Source organism: Pecten maximus, chromosome 10 (assembly GCF_902652985.1).
Source record: "Pecten maximus chromosome 10, xPecMax1.1, whole genome shotgun sequence".
Classification (NCBI taxonomy): domain Eukaryota; kingdom Metazoa; phylum Mollusca; class Bivalvia; order Pectinida; family Pectinidae; genus Pecten; species Pecten maximus.
Window position 1 is genome coordinate 9,172,669 of NC_047024.1, and position 21,798 is coordinate 9,194,466.

At 39.6% G+C, this 21,798-nt stretch overlaps 2 protein-coding genes and 1 long non-coding RNA gene across 3 annotated transcripts; 2 read left to right on the forward strand and 1 right to left on the reverse strand.

Moving 5' to 3' along the window:
- The first annotated feature begins 3,064 nt into the window (after window positions 1-3,064).
- Window positions 3,065-4,196, forward strand: LOC117335391. The gene is made up of 3 exons (XR_004534397.1): window positions 3,065-3,419; window positions 3,682-3,750; window positions 4,131-4,196. It is a non-coding gene; the product is annotated as an uncharacterized LOC117335391 (long non-coding RNA).
- A 2,436-nt stretch (window positions 4,197-6,632) lies between these two features.
- Window positions 6,633-14,634, forward strand: LOC117335979 (piggyBac transposable element-derived protein 4-like). Its single transcript, XM_033896280.1, has 4 exons — window positions 6,633-6,802; window positions 7,422-7,692; window positions 8,493-8,901; window positions 14,006-14,634. The coding sequence occupies exons 1-4, from the start codon at window positions 6,633-6,635 to the stop codon at window positions 14,632-14,634; spliced, it is 1,479 nt and encodes a 492-aa protein (XP_033752171.1).
- A 1,191-nt stretch (window positions 14,635-15,825) lies between these two features.
- LOC117335980 lies at window positions 15,826-19,504 on the reverse strand. The gene is made up of 2 exons (XM_033896281.1): window positions 17,858-19,504; window positions 15,826-15,840 (listed from the first exon to the last, which is right to left on the reverse strand). The coding sequence occupies exons 1-2, from the start codon at window positions 19,502-19,504 to the stop codon at window positions 15,826-15,828; spliced, it is 1,662 nt and encodes a 553-aa protein (XP_033752172.1).
- Between the last annotated feature and the right edge of the window lie 2,294 nt (window positions 19,505-21,798).

Genomic DNA, 21,798 nt, shown 5'->3' on the forward strand with positions numbered 1-21,798 from the left:
AGAAGGTGAAGTTTGTGGGACACATAGTGTCAGAGAGTGGTGTAGAACCTGATCCTGAGAAACTGGAAAAGGTGAAGTCGTGGCCAACCCCAACATCACCGGAACAAGTTAGACAATTCCTAGGATTTGTTGGCTACTACAGACGTTTCGTTAAGGACTTTGCCAAAATAGCGAGACCTCTGACAGACCTTATACCCACACCAAGGAAAGCGAAGGAGAAGTCTTATAGGAAGGATAAGCCCAAATGGATATGGGAGGCTGCTCAGGAAGATGCATTCCACAACCTGAAGGAACAACTACAGTGCCCACCTATCCTTGGATATCCAGACTTTAACAAGCCATTTATCCTACACACCGATGCCTGTATTTTAGGTCTAGGAGCAGTCCTTTACCAGGAACAGGATAACCAGAAACGAGTCATTGCCTATGCTAGTAGAGCACTCAGCAAGACTGAGAAACGATATCCTGCCCACAAACAAGAGTTCCTGGCCCTTAAATGGGCAGTATGTGAGAAGTTCCATGACTACTTAGTGGGGGCCAAGTTCTCTGTCCTGACTGATAACAACCCACTTACGTACGTACTCACTTCAGCCAAGTTGGATGCTACATCCCAGAGGTGGATCGCAGCCCTAGCATCCTATGACTTCTCCATCACATATAGACCTGGCTCCAGCAACGCAGATGCGGATGGGATGTCCAGGTTGCCTGGGCTTACTACCACGGAGGAAGAGAGTAAAACCATTGAAATGGAGTCTGTCCAGGCAGTCTGCTGTAATGCAGTAACACTACCATATGCTGAGTGTTTGACAATAGATGGGAATGTCATCGAAGAAGATGAGGATGGGGCAGTTTTCCCTATAAGGAGCTTACGCAAGGACCAGGTTAGAGACCCTATTATAGGCTGGTGGATACCCAGAGTCCGAGGAGCCAGGAAACCAAGGAAGCAGGAACTCCCATTAGAAAACTTGAGGACTCACCAAAAGTTCCTGGATAGTTTTGACAAATTGAGGCTGCAGGACGGCTTACTGTATCGTCATGTCCAACAAGAAAATGAGACTGTAGAACAACTAGTATTACCACAGATCCATACCAACACAGCGCTACGGTATCTACATAATGATATGGGACATCAAGGGAGAGAACGTACTATTTCTCTTCTGAGAAATAGGTTCTTTTGGCCAGGGATGGTGAAGGATGCAGAAACATGGATTCGCACATGCGATCGATGTCGTCATAAGAGGACCACTACAGACAAAGCACCACTGACCAACATCACCACCTCCCAGCCATTGGAGCTTGTGACTATGGACTTCCTCTCATTAGAGATGTCAAAAGGAGGATACCAGAACATCCTTGTAATAGTGGATCATTTCACTAGATATGCGGTAGCCGTCCCCACACGAAACTCAACTGCCAAAACAACTGCTGAGGCATTCTTCAGACATTTCGTAGTACATTATGGTCTGCCACAACGCATCCACAGCGACCAGGGTCCCAACTTCGAAGGAAAGTTGATCAAGGAGCTATGTCAGTTGACAGGAATGAGCAAATCAAGAACAACCCCATACCACCCGATGGGAAATGGAATCTGTGAGAGATTCAATCGAACCCTCCTCGGAATGTTACGGACACTGGAGACTCCATACAAACAAGACTGGAAATCCCATGTTCCAACACTAGTCCATGCATATAACTGCACCAGGCAGGAGAGCACAGGATTCTCCCCATATTTCCTGATGTTTGGACGTGAACCACTTTTGCCAGTAGACCTTGCTTTTGGACTAACCAAGAACTCGGGGAGAGCTGAGCCCACTTCAGTCTACATCAAACAGATGAAGGATCGCCTGAAGGAAGCTTACGACATTGCCCAGAAGCATGTCAACAAAGCACAGACGAAACAGAAAACTGGGTATGATCTGAAAGTAAGAGGTGCTGTCCTAGAACAAGGAGACAACGTGCTGGTAAAAGTGGTTGCGTTTGACGGGAAACACAAAATAGCAGACCGGTGGGAGGAAGAATTATACACAGTTATAAGCCAGCCCAACAACGAAGTGCCAGTATATATAGTACAGAAACAGGATGGAACAGGAAGAAAAAGAACTCTCCACAGAAACCTCCTGTTACCTGTAGGACTGGACACTAATCCCAAGCCACCTACTCCAGATACCACCAAAATGCCACCGAAACCGGCCCCGAGACAGAAACCAAAGAGCCCCAGGATAGGACTTAGTAACCCCTATCAGGAGGAGAGCGACGAAGAGGTCACGTTGGAAGTAATTCCACAGGGACTGGTTGGTACCCCTGATACCTCAGAGGAACAGGACAACCATCCTGACGAAGATGCCCCCTCGGACACTGGTGACGACCAGGCGTCACAGGATAGGGAAGACGACGACAGCGATCACTCCCTACCAAAGGAGGAGGATGAGGGAGAAGACAGTAGTGACCAGGAGGAAACGGTTTCTCGACCCAAACGGACCAGAATGCAACCAAAGTGGATGCAGAGTGGGCAATATGTCCTAAGTCAACAACCGGATTGGATAGGAAGGGCAAATTATATAAGGGATCTGGCTAAATCTGGAGAGTTCAGGAATGCTCAAAGTGACCTTACCAGAGCACTTCTGAAGGTGGTCACTGACAGTGGTGTTGTTTAGAGTTGACCATCTTGTTATATATATTGTTTTACCTTAATATCCAGAAATTTACTAAAATCATTTTATTTGTTTCAGAAACTTCATCCTGCTCACAAAATAATAAAACTTTGTATCTTTTGCAGAAATCCAGTCTCCTCGATATGGGGATGTAATTAACATGGATAAACCCTTAATTTATTTGTTTAATTGTAGATGCCGAGGACGACATCTTTAAGCAGAGGGAGAATGTGGCAGGGTGATTTATATAGTTATATTGTATCTAATCTAGTAATTAGTCATTTATTAAGTAGCATCATCATCAATGCACCAGCACCTCACATTCATCTAATCACTATGCAGTGTGTTGTCCAGGTATGTCCATGCATGTCTTTGTGTGTGTGTTTACCTGTAGTGACTAGGAATGTGTGTGTGCGTGAGTATGGAAGAGTGTATGTTACCTGTATAGGTAGATACAGGTTGTTACCTGTATAGGTATATACAGGTGTAAGTAATAAGGCTTTTGGGTCAAACCATTATGTTGGTCACATGATTGTCAACATGGGTTTTATTGGTTATGATAAGATAGTACATATGTTTTTATTGGTTTATATTTTCCCTCCACTTTTATTGTTTGTGTCTAAGTCTTTGTGTTGAATCTGGCAGTTTTTCTGCTGGAAGTTCAAGAAGAAGGTACCGGTTCTACCTGTACATCCGTCCGGCATTTCAAAAGTTATGGCGATAGATTTCCGACGTGGTTTTGGAAGATAAATTCAGTGATCTACTCCTGTAAGTTTTCTTTCTATTCTTTACTAACATGTATTTCACATACTCTTGTAAATAGTATGAAATTGTCTATTTTTGATGTTGGTTTGATACAAGTCTGACAAAATGTTGTAAGACTGATTTTGTAAATCCATAATAATCTATCAAGTGTATATCAAGTGTATACAATGTATTATTGTAAAGACATAATGTCAATATTGTATTTTATGTGGAGATACCTTAATTATTGCAACTTTGCTAATTAGTATATTTTATTTGTGTATAGGACCCTGGGTCAACTTGTTTAGATCTAATCAGAAGATTAGATTGCCAGAGAAAGTTCAGCCCATAGCAGGTACATGTTTATTATGAGTACATGAATGATGTAGTTTCGTGTAAAATAAGTATTTGTAACTTGGAAATATAATTCTGTATTATATTTATTAATATAAGGTTAAATGTAGATAAGGGGTAGATTATCTCCCCTTATACTGTGGATGTGATGCATTCATATATTGTGTAGTTAATTGATCTAGCATTTCATACATTGTTAGAAGTTAGTTAAATGAATAAGGCCTAGGATATGTATGTATGTATGTATGTATGTGTGTGTGTATGTGTGTGTGTGGGTATACATGTATGCATGTATACATGTATGAATGCATGGATGTATTTATGAATGCAAGTGTTTTGCATTTGTGAGATCTAATTGTGTTTTATTTGTATTTATTACAGAACTTGAATTGAATCTGGAATTCGGATACTGAACCGAAATGGATTGAATAAATAATGAGAACAACCTTTTGGAGTTGTCCTATTTTCTCATCCACCTGGGACCTAACCCACCCCAGTTACACAATGTCTCAACATTATAACAGTACTTATTACATAACGTCAACTTAGATACAATGTCTCAACATTATAAGAGTACTTATACATAACGTCAACTTAGATACAATGTCTCAACATTATAACAGTACTTATACATAACGTCAACTTAGATACAATGTCTCAACATTATAACAGTACTTATACATAACGTCAACTTAGATACAATGTCTCAACATTATAACAGTACTTATACATAACGTCAACTTAGATACAATGTCTCAACATTATAACAGTACTTATACATAACGTCAACTTAGATACAATGTCTCAACATTATAACAGTACTTATACATAACGTCAACTAAGTTACAATGTCTCAACATTATAACAGTACTTATACATAACGACAACTTGTATACAATGTCTCAACATTATACATAACGTCAACTTAGACACAATGTCTCAACAATATAACAGTACTTATACATAACGTCAACTAAGTTAAAATGTCTCAACAATATAGCAGTACTTATACATAACGTCAACTTAGACACAATGTCTCAACAATATAGCAGTACTTACATGTATACATACAGTTATGTGATCACACAACGTTCCACGATGTGCGCACGCACGATGTGCGATCTGTGCGATACGGATCGTGCAGGAAAATGTGCGCACGATTGGCGATTGGAACGGTACATGTGCGATATGTATCGTGGTCGATATAAAATGAGGAACGCGTCATCTAATTATTTAAACGTGTGGAACGATCGTAAAAGAAATACAACGATTAACATTTTAAGAGGCAGCTAATTACCATATTTTTGGTGAAATATATGCAATAATTATTAGGAATGAAACTAAACACCGATGTATAGTTAAATAAGTTATCTAAATGATTATTAAAGAACTTTATATAATTTGCTCTGACGTCGAGGACACCACTAGGCCTTGGCGAGTCGAAGAAATGTGTATTCAGCGAGATTATATACAGGCTATTTAATACATGTAGAACTAAACAACAGATAAAACAACTTGTTATGAATAGAAACATTTCTGTTGTGTTTAAAAATACATAATATATGTAATTTATGTATTAAGTAAGATAAATGTACATGTAGATGTATCACCAGGCCATCGAAAACATCACGAATACTTGCGAGACAAAATGACGGTACTTAAAATGGCAAAAATTAACAGGTCATACATGTTCCATGAATGAAAACAATTGTTGTGCAGCACGTATATATAAAAGTGACCATCTTATATCATAATTTTATTTTTTTCGTATATCTTTTCGTATAACTAGTTATTCCGTAATATTTGTAACCCTATCGTTAGCTGTGCGGTTTGTATCGCACATTTGTGCGCACGATGTCTGCACGGTGTGCGCACGATGTTTTTGGAACGTTGTGCGATCACACAACTGTAACGTCAACAAAGTTATAATGTCTCAACAATATAACAGTATTTATACATAACGACAACTTAGATAATGCAACAATTTTATAATATAAAACTGTTATCTAAGGGTTATAAATCCTGTTAAGGTTATTTCCAACTGAAAATGAAACGAAATAATATACAGAAACTAAAGCATACTTCTCCCTCTCCCCAGAGTGAATGCGAATACCCGGAATAAAGTAATACAAATCATACCTTAGATTTTTTTATAAGTATATTCCGAAATATTTAATCCAATCTTATTGTTGGATGAGTCTCTTTTGAGTTCCATGTATGCTGAAATAGACTATACCTAAATATTTACATTTGCTCTGCATTTTCCCATTGACACAATGCTAAGAAGTAGTTGCCACCATACACTTAAAAAGAATAACGCTCTTCCGTGAATTAATTCATATATTCTTCTCACTGAGAACCTGCTTCTTTATGGAGATTATAATACAATGTATATCAGAACAGGAAAATGAATTCATTTTCATGCATACTCAGCAATATATCCAAGATTCTCTCAACTATGATGCTGTCAAATAATGATGTAAACATTTGAATATTGTTGTAATAAATCTTTTCCTATGCCGACGGCACATGAGAAACGAATATTCAAGGACATTTGGAATGACCAGGAGAACGACAACCAAAGCTCTCGATCGATCGATCGACTATATCGACAACAACATGAAAATCACTGTTCATAGCTTAAAATTTAATGTCCCACAGGTAAACGCATGTAATGTTAATATAGCAAAAACAACATGTTAGTAAAGTGGATGAATCATATGATAGTGTAAACGTGACTGCAATATGCAAATGATTATCCTTGTTTGTCATCATGAGTTCCGATAGACTTTAACAATATTATAATAAACGACGTCGTCTCCCGACGGTGTGACGTTATAATGAAAACATGACGTCATTATGACATCATAGCCGCAAAGCACCATGGCGGGTCCGTGGATAAGGATATTTTCACCGGAGCCAAACAGAAGAAAGCCATTTGTTCCTGTTCCAAGTTTAATGCGTATGCCTCCTAGAGACGCTGATCCGTTAACATACTTCAAGTTGCTTTTCCCTGATATTCTGGCAAAAGAAATCATCAGACACACTAACACGTAAGTTGAAATAAAAAGTGAAAAAACCCTATTTCCTTTCATACGGTTGTCGTCATAATACAATGTATGAACATTTTAAGTGTACATAGATCTAAAGTATATACATGTATTCCTTGGTCATTTCACATTTTAAAGTTATGTATATATATAACAAAGCTCACCGGCGGCAGCAATCACACTATTTGTATATGTACAGTGCAATTGTCATTTTGAAATTGTACGTCACATAATAACGCTCAAAATTAGAAGGGTCTTAAAATATCTAAGCGGGTTTTGGTGCCAAAAAAGGGTGTGAGGTGTATACTTTTGGACTTACAAACTTTCCATAATTTTTTAAGTGGGGTGGGACGCCGGGGGTACAGCACAGCATTAGCTCACGGTTACTCGTGAGCTAACTAGCTACCCTCGGGGGGGGGGGGGGGGGGGGGGGGTTGTTATAAGTATAGCATGTATCCTTTTGAGGTTTTATACTAAATACAGCTACCCCGGGGAATGTATAAGTGTACATGTATTTTTTGAGGTTGTATCAATATACTAAATACAGCTACCCCCGGGGAACGTTTCAGTGTACATGTACTCGGTATTTGTGTGTACAATATGGGTATTCATAATAATGCAGATACGCCAAGGGTCAATTCTATGATGAAAATCTTCGACCAAGATCGAGAACCAGGGAATGGAAAAGGATAGGAATGACAGATTTCCACAGCTTTCTAGCAATTATGTTCAACATGAGCATAATAAAGAAACCTTCCATGGAGGAATACTGGAATACTACAATGATCAGCCAACGATCAAACTGGTTCAAACACACAATGGGTAGAAACCGATTTCAGAATATTCTGAAGTTTCTCCACATCAACGATTGCAGACATGTTGCCGAGAGAAATGTGAGTTCATTATACATGTAATTAGTCATATTTTGTACATTAAATTCTGAAAATATTGCAAATAATAAACGTAAATGTGCACAAAGACAACATAGAAGCTCGCCATATCTTCGTTTCTATTTAAGCAATGAACAGCGGTTTTAATGTTGTTATTGTCGATATGATAGCAAGATGTATGGTGGACAAATGCCATGGACACCCATCCCTTAGGGTTCCCATGCTGCATTTGCCCCACCATACATATATTGCTGTCATATCGACTATAACAACATTAAAACCGTTGTTCAATACTTATGTTTAAATTGTCTTACCATTTTTGTCAACTTTGAAAAAAAAACTGAACCAACAAATAATTTCCCACCCTTTTTAATGCCACATGACCCACTGGGTGTTATAGGTGTAAGGTGACAACTGCCTCTCAGCATTCTGTCAATGGGGAAATGCGGAGCAAATGTTAATATAATATAATGTGATACATCGTTTATTTTGATATATGGCGTCTTACATGTTTGTTCAACACAGCAGACGTACCGGGAAACACCGTCCTACATGTACATGTATGATACTTATATATCATGAATAATCTAATCAAATTATAAACGGAGTTCGGCAAATACTAAACCATATCCCAAATAAACACACACTTTCCAAATCCGGGATGGTAAATTACAATTTTCTGGTATACATGTATGTTAAAACTGATATATGTGTTGTATACGTGTATGAAGCACGTGTATGATATATCGTTATCTTTGATCGATGATTTTACATAAATACTAATCATGAAGTGTTGTTTGTAGCATCCTGGGTATGATCCATCTGTCAGATTTCGACCTTTATTGCACTTCGTCAATCGACAATTCATGCGCTTCAAGGTTCCAAACAGGGAGTTATGCGTGGACGAGTCTCTTGTACCAACAAAGGGACACAGCGTTCTTCGACAGTACATCCCATCAAAGGTCGCGAGGTATGGGGTCAAGTTTTGGGTACTGTGTGAGTCCTCTACAGGTTACGTGCTTCAGATGCAAGTTTACAGGGGACGTGAATTCGACCCAGTTCCACCAGGACAACTCCAAGGAACAAACGTAGTTGTAGAGCTCCTACAAGGATCGTCACTTCTTCATAAAGGCTATCACGTATTTTGTGATAGTTTCTTCACGTCCTTGAATCTTGGACACAGACTTCTCCAACTTAACACATACTTGACCGGTACGTATACACTATAAAGCCTTATTTTGGTATTTTTTTCTTGTGCATGCACCCATTCTCTGGAACTACACAATCGAGTACGTAAATTGTCAAACGTTTCAAGGTATGGATGATCCTTATAAAGCCAAAACATTTCTAAGGGATGCCGGGAGGAACAAATTTTGGGAGTATATGTATATTTCAAATTAAAGTGGAATAATGTAATTTCTTTCGTTTGACTAGGCGGAATAAGAACGAAATTAATTTCTCCTATAGTAGAGCGGGCCGCTAGGTGGCGCTATATGCTACCTGCGAAGCACGTGCGTGTTCGCGGCTGTGTCATTCAGGCGACGACCTTTTAGGCGTATACACGGTCAGCTTTCGTTAAAATTCATTCATGGCGGATACGAAGGAGCTACAGAGACAAGACCACGTTAGTCTTTCAGATATTTGGAATGCTGTAAAAGAGCAAGGGAACAATATTAACATTATAAATAACAGTTTGCGTCATGAGATAGGTGAGCTCAAAGCCGAAGTGAAAGGTTCTGCTGTAAACGTGGCAACACAGGTGAAAAAGTTAAAGGTAGAAAATTCATTCAAGTGGAAATTTGAGGGCAACAAGGTCCAGCACGGATTTAATTCGGAACTTTCCGAAGACATTGGTCAGTTAAGTTGGGCGCTTGACAACAACAAAGGAGACTACGCACGCGAGTTGGTGACTAGTCTGCAAGATAAAATTTCAAAAAGGAACAAACATATCAAAATTGCTGACTCTAGTGATGGAGGTTGGGAAACAGTTAGGCAATATGAAAACAATCCCATTGCCAGTGATTCCGACGACGAGGGGAAAATCAACAGAGCAGAAAACCTAGCTATTAAAAAGAAGAAAGGGAAAATACAAGGAAAGAAGTCTACGGGCTTTGGCAAGTCCAGCGGCGCTGTGGGCATGCGTGGTAATTTTCCTAATTTCCAGCAGCCCTTTCGTGGACCCCAAGGCCAAGAGCCTTGGTTCAGTGGAGTCCCTATGTTCCAGTTCGGCGGTACAGGCGGCGGCACACACGCGCACGCATACGGACAACGACGAGGCCGGTCATCGGGAGCATGCTACGGCTGTGGATCTTTCCAGCATTGGCGGAACGAGTGTCCTAATCAAGGAAAAAGTGTCCCAGCCATCGGGAAAGAATGAACTGTTGAAAGATGAGTATAATGACATTTTCCTTACTGACGATTATTACGAATATGAGTTAGGTGAAGTCAATATAAGAGTAAAGGGGCGTTTGTGTGATCGTTTAGAGTTCTGGAAGAGCATTGGTTGTAGCGATTTTATTCTTGACACTATAAAAATCGGGTATAAGATACCTTTTTATTCAACCCCTACTTCTGTATTCTTACGTAATAATCGGTCAGCTATGGAGCAGGTAAGTTTCGTTGAGGAAGCCATTGGAGATTTGATAGCTAGGGACCTTGTAGTCGTTTGTAAGGAAATGCCCTACGTTGTCAACCCCTTAACAGTTTCTGTTCAGAGTAATGGAAAGAAACGTCTCATTTTAGATTTAAGGCATGTAAACCATCATTTATGGAAGACCAGTGTGAAGTTTGAGGATATCAGGGTAGCCATGCAATTCATCAAGAAAGATAGTTTTTGCTTTAAGTTTGATATTCATTCCGCATACCATCATGTTGATATTTTTGAGCCCCATACACAATTTTTAGGGTTTTCCTGGCGTTTGGGGGGCAAGGTGCAATTTTTTTAAATTCAAAGTACTTCCGTTTGGTCTTAGCTCGGCTTGTTACATTTTCACAAAGCTAACCAGGCCTTTGATTAAGAAGTGGAGATCCGAGGGCAAAGAAATACTTATGTATTTAGATGATGGGTTAGGTAATCATATAGATGAGAAAGTGTGTGCTTCTATATCCAGTCAGGTCAGGTCAAGAATGATTTGATTTTGAGCGGGTTTGTGCCGAAACCAGAGAAGTCTACTTGGTTGCCTGTCAGACAATTAGTTTTCCTCGGGAATTATATTGACACTGTTTTGGGTAGGCCTATTTTAAAAGTTCCCGATGTCAGATTGACAAAGTTACGTTCAAGTATTTCATGGGTAATAACAGATATAGAGGAGAGAGGAGTTGTGAGGGTTAAAAAGGTGTCTTCTGTTGTTGGACAGATCATTTCTATGTCATATATCTTGGGTAACGTTGTCTACATAATGACAAAATGTTTGAGTATAGACGTGGCTTTGTCCCCTTCGTGGAACGTCGACATAGTGTTGTCGGGTCAAAGCGTTGAACAACTTAAGTTTTGGGACAAATCTGTTAGCGAAATTAATGGGAAAAAGTTCATTAATGATAATTCCTATCAATCTATTGTTTTTAGCGACGCGAGTCATACAGGATACGGCGGGTACGTCATGAATACCCCTATGGGTACTTCACACGGTATGTGGTCCGAGGTTGAAGCCGGTAGGAGTTCTACTTGGCGTGAACTGTCCACTGTGGACAGGGTCATGACGTCATTGTTGCACGTCTTTCGGGGTAGACGGGTCAGATGGTACACGGACTATCTATTGTAAACAAGGGCAGCATGAGGGCCGACTTGCAGAAGGTTGCATTATCTATATTTTACACCTGTTTAAGAAATTGTATATCAATTGATATCGAGTGGGTTCCGAGAAACGAGAATGAAAAGGCAGATTTCATCAGTCGTATTGTCGATTGTGATGATTGGGGTGTTTCCAGTGATATTTTTCAGTTTTTAGATTCCCTTTGGGGACCCCACGAGATAGACTGGTTCGCCAGCGATAACAATAACAAGTTACCTGTGTATTTTTCAAGGTATTGGAATGTGGGGTCGTCCGGTATGGATGCGTTTACAGCCGATTGGCAAGGTGTAACCGGGTGGTATGTTCCACCAGTATGCATAGTGCATCGTGTCCTTAGTTATATGCAGCAGTGTGGCGCATATGGGACCATGGTGGTACCTCTTTGGAGGTCAGCCAGTTTTTGGCCATTTTTATGTCCAAGTGGTGGTGGCTTTATACCAGAGGTGGTGGAATTTATATACTTACCCACTAACAAAGAATCCTACTCTATGGGAAGAGGGAATAAGTCTGTGTTCGGAAGGATTGATCTTCCTTTCAAGATGATTGCTCTGAGGTTAAATTTTAACAATGCTAAATGTATTAACCTATAACTGTTTACGATGGTCGTACTCCATACTAGTACGTGGAATCCTGGTGGTGGTTTTTTGATAGGGGCGTTTTGGATGTGATGTAAATAAGCAACTTACTGCTGACATTTTAATTTAGTATTTTTGTTTTGTTTAAACATATTTTCGCAGGCTTTCAAGCGGGAAATAGCAGAGCTGCCTGGGGCCTTAGTCGGATACGTCAGTCTCCTCCCTCAACTTTTGGCCGAAAGTAAAGCCAGTAGCACAACGAAAGGGTATTACCAGGGATTCGTACGTTGGAAGGACTGGGCCTTGAAAAAAGGGTTATCTGAGGTGGAGTGTTTTCCGGCTAGGGCCATCCATGTTGCTCTCTATCTCGCGTGTTTAGTCCAGCATAGTGCGACGTCAAGCCCGGTTATGCAAGCCTATTATAGTTTAAAATGGGCGCATTCTATCATTGGGAGGGATTCTCCCACTGATTCATTATTAGTGAGGAACATTCTCGAGGTAGCAAAGAGGCGTTTGTCTACACCGAGGAATAGGAAGGACCCTATTACTCCAGAACTGTTAGAATCTATGTATTCTGCGAATTACAGTGACAAGGATTTATTTTCGCAGCGTACAATTTGTGGTTGTTTGATAGCCTATGCAGGTTTTTTACGCGTATCAGAATTACTTAGCATACGTATGTGCGACATTGAATTTTCTGAAAGTCATATGACTATTTCAATTCGTCAGAGCAAGACTGATATTTATAGGGACGGTGACCATGTTGTAATAGCTAGGACGTATACTAAGTTATGTCCGGTATCCAATCTGGAGAGGTATATTGATATCGCGGAGTTAATACTTGGTTCAGATCGCTATGTTTTTCGATCTATTACTAAGACCAGCAATGGTTTTATTTTGCGCGATGAGAACAAACCTCTGTCATACACGCGGAATGCGCGAGTTATTTATTCAAGTGTTCTCTCCTTTCGTATCTGATATCAGTAAATATGGTTTACACGGTTTACGGTCCGGCGGAGCAACAAGCGCGGCTAATTTAAAAGTGGCAGACAGAATATTTAAGAGGCACGGCAGATGGAAATCGGAGAATGCGAAAGACTGTTATGTAAAGGATTCCCTTGAGGAGAGATTGTTAGTTTCCAGAAATTTAGGTATATGACATATACTGGTCCCGTTCTTTGGTATTCAGTACGCGGGTCGGTCGCCCCGTTTGCAATTTATTCAAGTGTTTGTGTGTTTTCTGGCATTAGGCACGAACGGAGATTGTAGGAGAAATGTAATTTCTTTCGTTTGACTAGGCGGAATAAGAACGAAATTAATTTCTCCTATAGTAGAGCGGGCCGCTAGGTGGCGCTATATGCTACCTGCGAAGCACGTGCGTGTTCGCGGCTGTGTCATTCAGGCGACGACCTTTTAGGCGTATACACGGTCAGCTTTCGTTAAAATTTTCGATACAAATTTTGTTTTGTTGTTAAATCTGCTTTTATTGCAGAAAGGTTTATTGGATTAGCACACAACGTCGCGGGCGTGACAGTTCGTGACTGTCTTCAGAAATACATCTTTGTGTATATACACAATGTAGGTAGTGTACATACATTGCCTACCGACAGTCGGTGCGATGTTGAGTGCTTTCATGGTCATCGTATTTTTTGTAGGGGTATTTTGATGGAAATAATATAACTTGTTTTGGCTGTGTACATCGTTAATGTAAAAGATTGCATTGTGAAATGTATGTATTTCATGGTAATTAATAAATCAGTACGCGGGTCGGTCGCCCCGTTTGCAATTTATTCAAGTGTTTGTGTGTTTTCTGGCATTAGGCACGAACGGAGATTGTAGGAGAAGTGTGAATGTGGTGTAATATGTTTCTAAAGTTGGATTTGCATTCAATATGAATATATTCGTTGTGTTTTTTTTGTTTTTGTTTTCAAATAAAAACGTCTTTTACAGGAACTTTACGAAAGAATCGACCAATGCCGCACCTCGTCAAGGACGCGAACCAGCCAGGGAACACTGTCTACTTGCGACGTGGCGACTTTTTGTGTCTGTCTCATTTCGGCGCAGATGAAAAGAAACCTGTCAGGTTAACGTTGCTATCGACTATTCTACCAGCACAAGAACTGGGATCAGGTAAACCGCGTGTCATCGCATCATACAATACCAACATGGGAGCGGTAGACATGAATGATGGTATTCTACATTCATATGGAAAGCAGAGGAAATGCCAAAAGGTATGGAAGAAAATACTGGTGCATTTATTGTTTAGAATCCTTATGAATTCCTATATACTTTATAAGGAAAACACTGCACTGAGAGTAAAAAGCCGCCTGCAGTATATCCAAGCCGTTATTGAAGCACTCGCTGGAACGAAGAAACCTGACAACCCTCGCCGCCGAGCAGTGAAGAAAGTTTCCTTAATCACTTTGCCACAAAAGAAGGAGAAAGACTGCTGTGTCTGTTCTTCACGTATGCGCCATGGCCGTGGAATACGTCGTCGGAGCAGAACGATTTGTTCATTGTGTGAGCGGGGACTTCATCGTCAATGTATTGGACGGCATTTGAACTGCATTGAACAATAGATTGTGTAATTACCATGCAAAATCTGAACTGTATATATTCGTCTACTCCCCAATATATCTTGTTGCACAAGGACTAAAATAAGTTTAACCACTTACGTTTCACATTCATATTCCGGATTTGTTTCTTGTCAGAGCTAACAGAATCGTATCTCTGATCTTTTACGTTGGTATCATGTAAATCTCCCGAATATCTTTTATCTTTCCATATAATCATCCTCTGACTTTTGGCGATTATGTACATACAAGTATTTATAATGGGAACGTATACTGCAGACGTTTAATTGATATAACTCGCTAATTCTGCACGTATTCAGAATATTTAATACACTGTATTTATTAACAATACAATTTTTCATCCGCATATGGTTGTTGAACTAAAATTAAAACTTTGTAGCATTACCGATGGAAATTACATCCATTATGTAGCTCGCGTATAAACTACATCGAAAGTTATACGGATTTAAAAAGTAATTAAAATGTAAAATAACAGACGTTACTTTCTTAATTCTTAATTCAAATCCTAAAAGTATTTCTTGGATAGTTGGTTTCAGCTAAACTCACGATTCGGTACGTACTTGATTCCATTGACACGTTCTAAGTGTACCACCTACGACGGCTGACGATAACGAGTGGAGCAGGTGTCGGGATATACACAGCGCATTATGACGTCACAATACTAAAGACGTCACGCATTGAAACTGTATTTCAAATCGGCGGATCAGAGTTTTCGGCAGTCTAAAGGTTAAGCCCCTAGAGTATTTGCAATACAAGATCATCTGGCATATAGATGAAACATATGCTGTTCATAACATATACGGATATGTATAGGGTAAAGACACGTTAGAGAGTCACATATCATGTATTTAGGTCATAGTGACGTCACCCTATCGAGAACAAGAGAACGTTCAAAAAGCTTGTCTTTTCCATAGGGTGAGATAAGAAAATCTCATCCCGGTAAAACTGCGGATATCCCTGTCCAGGGTAAGAGAAAAATGTATCTTATATATGCAAAGGTGTGGGAAATATTTATTCACTGTTTTGTTTAGATCTTTATCTACTAGATCGACTTAGATCATAACTGTGATCATTATTGGTCATGTTAATAAAAGCATGAAGTAGGATTATAAGATCAAATGATTCTGTTTAAAAGATCATCATCTGATAGGATAACAAGAACATAACCTGGTAAGTTCATAAGGTCATTATCTGTAGGATCACAATATCATTATCTGGTAGGTTCATAAGATCATTATCTGGTAGGTTCATAAGATCATTATCTGATATATCCAAAAGATCATTATATGGTAGGATCACAAGATCATAACCTGATAGGTTCACAAGATCATTATATGTATATGGTAGGTTCGGTTCATATCATCATTATATGGTAGGTTTACAAGATCATTATATGGTAGGTTCACAAGATCATTGTCTGGTAGGTTCACAAGATCATAACCTGCTAGGGTCACAAGATCATAACCTGGTAGGATCACAAGATCATAACGTGGTAGGATCACAAGATCATAACCTGGTGGATTCACAAGATCATTATCACGGTATCAACATTACAGGGATTCACAATATAATTTTAACATTCATAAAATGATCATTTCGTATGTTCACAGCATGATTATTTGGTATCTTTGCAAAGTCATTGCCTACTATTCCTACAGATTACTAAATCGTAACATGTAGTAGATTCACTAGGCCGTCGTCTGTTAGATCATTAGACCGCCGTCTATTAGATTCCTTGGATGCTTTCTACATCTCAAGACTGCATTCAGGTTCATCAGATTTATCATCAAAAGAAGGATATTTTTCTTTCTCAGTCATTAAAATCAGTTTGAAATGGCATTAACTATACATCATGGTACCATATGATCAGAGAGTTCATAGCCCCCGTGTTTATGTTCCAAGTGTTCAAATTCCTCAATATTTATTTAACATTTCTCGGTTTTATGAGAGGCATTATATATCTATATACATGTATATATATATGGGGCAAAGAAGTAATTCAAACAGTGTAAACAATAAGGTTTGTTAAATTTTCGAGGCAATCCGCCCCTTTATCAAAACACAAAAAATCACAAATACAATCACATAATATATATAAGAAGTACTGGAAATACAATATAATACAATAAGAATAATGTTTTAGTAACTGGAGAAACCACAATGAACCCTTCGGCAAACGTGGGCCGAAGGCGGATACTAGCGTGACTGCATCATGTTCAAACACTAGAACGCTATGCGACCAACGGCAGAGATATTTTGAATTCCCCCGCACGTGAAAGTATTCCGAAGAGTTCAAAGACGATTCGTCCCTAAATACTGCTAGTGGACGACATTGCATTTATATAAAAAAATGTTGCATTATCGTCTCTACAGTGATTGATTAAATATCGTGTACAAAGTCTGAAAAACTTTAGAAAAATATGTGTTAGATCATAAGAATTATAGAGAGTGGGGTGAAAAAACTGCTACAAATATTTATCAAGACTGAAAATATAAGAAATACGAATGCCGAAGTGTCCCTACAGGACGCTACGGGAAACAGACGATTCGGACCAACTCGGACCAAGATGCTGCTGCATGATGGCGGGAGGCGACTAAATGTGAGTCTCAAAGAGCAACAATGAATAGATGCCGAAAAAATACAGCAATTATGAAAAATTTAACAAATTGAATAATTAATTACATGAATTGTCAGATATAATGGTCAGATGGAGAGTATATCCAGAAGACGTCTTTAACGTTCGTTCATACCCCGAGGGTAGCAGGTTTGGAGATTGGTGATCCAGTATCTTTCTCTGGAACGACGTTTAGTTTCATTCCACGTAGGACAGTGATCAATGGCGACCACTTGCATATCCTTCCAACTGTGACTAGGTAAATTGAAATGACTTGCCACAGGAAAGTCTGGTCTGTTCTGCTTGATGGAGCAACGGTGATTGTTGATTCTGATGTTGAGCTTTGTGCTGGTTTCTCCAACATACTGCATTTTGCATTTTTTGCAGGAGAGGAGATATACAACATTGGCTGATGTGCATGTCAGTGTTTGTAAAATGTGATAAACACGGTTGTTTATTTCACATTTAAACGTGTCTGTGGACTCAGTGTATGGGCACAATTTGCACGTTTTTTTGCTGCATGTGTTGAAGGAGCCTGTTGTAACGACAGAGGCAGATGAATGTAATTTGCTGCTCACCACCAGATCTCTTACATTTTTTGGTCTACGATAGGCCAATAACGGTGGTTCTGGAAAGATCCGTTTGAGTGCAGCTGACGACTCGATGATGCGCCAATGATTATGTAAAATGGAAGAAATAGACGGCAAGTTAGGATGGAACGTGACAACACAAGGGACCCTTTGTGTCGGAGTTCTGATTTTGTATTCTAGAAGGCTGGCTCTGTCAAGTACCCTGACTTTGTCTAGTTCCCGATCTATCAAAGTAGATTTATATCCTCTAGCAAGAAGGTGTGATTTAAGTTCTGAGCATCGACGTTCGAAGACTGTATCATCGGACACTATCCGTCGGATACGTAGAGCTTGGGAATAGGGAATGCTCTTCGTGGTGTGTGAGGGATGACAGCTGGACGGGCGGAGATACTGGTGCGTGTCAGTTGGTTTGGAATAGAGGTCTGTGTTTATTTTCCCGTCAAGTAAGGTTGAACTGGTGTCTAGAAATGTGTTAGTTTCCGTGGAGACCTCTGCAGTGAATTTGATTGTTGGATGGAACGTGTTTGCGTGATCTATAAATTCATCGAGTGATGTCCGGTTCGAAGTCCATTTGATTTCAATATCATCGATGAATCTGAGCCAGCTGAATGGCTTAATTGGAGCAGATGCTAAAAGTTGGGATTCAAGATGTCCCATGAATACATTAGCATATGAAGGAGCCATCTTAGTGCCCATAGCTGTACCACTGACCTGCAAGTAGTTTTCATTGTTAAACTGGAAGTTGTTGAGTGTGAGGACAAGTGTAAGTAATTCTACTAGACTATCAGTCGATGGGTGCTTATAACCACGGCGTTCCTTTGCCTCCCGACAGGCATTAATGCCGTCCGCATGAGGGATGTTTGTGTAAAGAGGGACGACGTCCATTGTAACTAGCAGAATACCTTCTGGTAAATTGCTGGATGGTGTTTTATTAAGATAATCGGTGGTATCTTTTATGTAAGATGGTAGATTTTCAACAATTGGCCGAAGATGGAAATCGACGAATTTAGAAATTTTCTCCGTCGGATGGCCTATAGAGTTGATAATAGGTCTACCCGGGTTTCCAGGTTTATGGATCTTAGGAAGGAGATAGAATTTCCCTGATAGAGCATTTACGGGACGCAGGAAACTAGCGGTATCTGCGTCTATATCCCCCTTGTTGAGTATTCTATCGATGGCCTCATTGATTAGTTTGGCGTGTTCTTGCGTCGGGTCCCTATCAAGTTTGCGATAGAACGTCTCGTTGGTAAGCTGACGGTTAGCCTCATTGATGTAATCACCCCTGTTCATAATAACCACTGCAGAACCCTTATCTGCTGGCTTGATAACAATCTCCGCATTATGCTTGAGTGCTTTGAGTGCCTGGCGTTCTGATGGCGACAGGTTGTCCTTAATTTGTTGAGTGCGATTGGAGTGTGTGGATATTTCCTCTTTTATTGCATTGATGTACGCTTCAAGAGCGGGTATTCTACTGGGTGGGGGGTTCCATGTACTTTTTTTCTTGAATGGATTAACCGGATGTACAACTGCAGGTGCTACTGATGGAGTATCCTCAACATCATCTGGGTCGTCGTCGCTTGCAAAGTGCACGCGCAGCCGGAGTAACCTATAGAATTTGTCCATGTCTTCAAAAAGTTCAGAATTGTTCATTTCTTTAGGGATTGGGCAAAAATTGAGGCCTTTGGACAAGAGGGCACTTTCTGATACTGTGAGAGGATGGTTGGATAGGTTGATGACTGTATTGTTAGTAGCTACAGACTTGGATATGGTCTTTCTACGTCGTAGTCTTCTGTTTCTGCCCTTTTTCTCCTTGTTGGTTGAGATAGTTTCCGTTTGTTGTAGATACGGTACTCCGTCGCGTTGGATTTTTTTTCATTTGCTTCTGTTTGAGGGACTCTCGTTTAGTTTTTTCAAAATGATGTATCTTCTGCAGGTATATGCTACTTTGGTTTTCGGAAGTAGAAGAAACCAAGTGCTCAAGATTATGTGTGAGCTCCTTTGTGGCGGAAGATAGTTGACTAAGACAAACGCTCCGGAGTAGGTGTAAAAGTTTTATTTGACACAGATGTTTAATATTATCAAAACGGGTCGCCGAGGATTTTGACAAAAGACCAATATTGGGGGAACATTTGAATCTTAAACCTCTAGGTGCAATGTTACCCTCGATATACGAGTTGTAATTGCTGAGCTGATGTTGCAAAGTAACAACTCTTTGGGCTCCTCTTTTGGCTATATTATACAAGTGAGTTGGATCCATAACAGCAAGATATCAAAATATATATAACTGGACGATGACGATACGAAGAAATAACTGTACAAAGCAAGACAAAACAGTACAATATGGAAATACCGGATCACAAAATAGTTGGACTAATTTGTGATGCAAATATTACTTGAACGAGGGATAAGGGTCAAAGAAGTAATATGAACAGTATAATCCAGATAACACTGGATCCTCACATAAATGTATGGAGGATACGAATTACTTGTAATGATTATATGGGGCAAAGAAGTAATTCAAACAGTGTAAACAATAAGGTTTGTTAAATTTTCGAGGCAATCCGCCCCTTTATCAAAACACAAAAAATCACAAATACAATCACATAATATATATAAGAAGTACTGGAAATACAATATAATACAATAAGAATAATGTTTTAGTAACTGGAGAAACCACAATGAACCCTTCGGCAAACGTGGGCCGATGGCGGATACTAGCGTGACTGCATCATGTTCAAACACTAGAACGCTATGCGACCAACGGCAGAGATATTTTGAATTCCCCCGCACGTGAAAGTATTCCGAAGAGTTCAAAGACGATTCGTCCCTAAACACTGCTAGTGGACGACATTGCATTTATATAAAAAATGTTGCATTATCGTCTCTACAGTGATTGATTAAATATCGTGTACAAAGTCTGAAAAACTTTAGAAAAATATGTGTTAGATCATAAGAATTATAGAGAGTGGTGTGAAAAAACTGCTACAAATATTTATCAAGACTGAAAATATAAGAAATACGAATGCAGAAGTGTCCCTACAGGACGCTACGGGAAACAGACGATTCGGACCAACTCGGACCAAGATGCTGCTGCGTGATGGCGGGAGGCGACTAAATGTGAGTCTCAAAGAGCAACAATGAATAGATGCCCCAAAAAGTTCAGCAATTATGAAAAATTTAACAAATTGAATAATTAACTACATGAATTGTCAGATATAATGGTCAGATGGAGAGTATATCCAGAAGACGTCTTTAACGTTCGTTCATACCCCGAGGGTAGCAGGTTTGGAGATTGGTGATTCTGATGTATATATATATATATATATATATATATACTGAAACGAAAAAGAAACGCAACTTCAAATTGTAGGTTTAATAAAATAATACTTGTGAGCATTATGTTTAAATTTCATATGTAATAGTTAATATTGAATATTGATGTAACATCCTTTAAATGTTTAGAGATTTTTAAGAACAGGTCACTTTGCTAGAAGGTCATGATTGGTAGTACCCTACGTGAATCCAAGTTGAAATGGCAGCAGTTTTGAAACCGTGCCCTAATATCGTGTGTGTCCTCCTCGAACAGTTATCACATCTCTAATTCTTTGTTGCATTGAGTTCATCAGGGCATTGACTTTCCGTATTGGAATGTTATTCCATTCTTGGACGAGTGCATTTGCTAACTGAGGGAGGGTATTTGGGGGGTTACGGCGATTTCGAATTCTTCTGTCTAATTCATCCCACAAATGCTCGATTGGGGACAGGTCGGGGCTATATGGAGGCCAATCTATAGGAACAATGTTCTGTGTCGCAAGAAAGTCTCTACAGACTCTTGCAACGTGTGGTCTCGCGTTATCTTGCTGAAAGGTTAGATGATGCTGCCTAACAAACGGCACAACATGGGGCCTAAGGATCTCATCCCGATAGCGTACGGCCGTTAAATT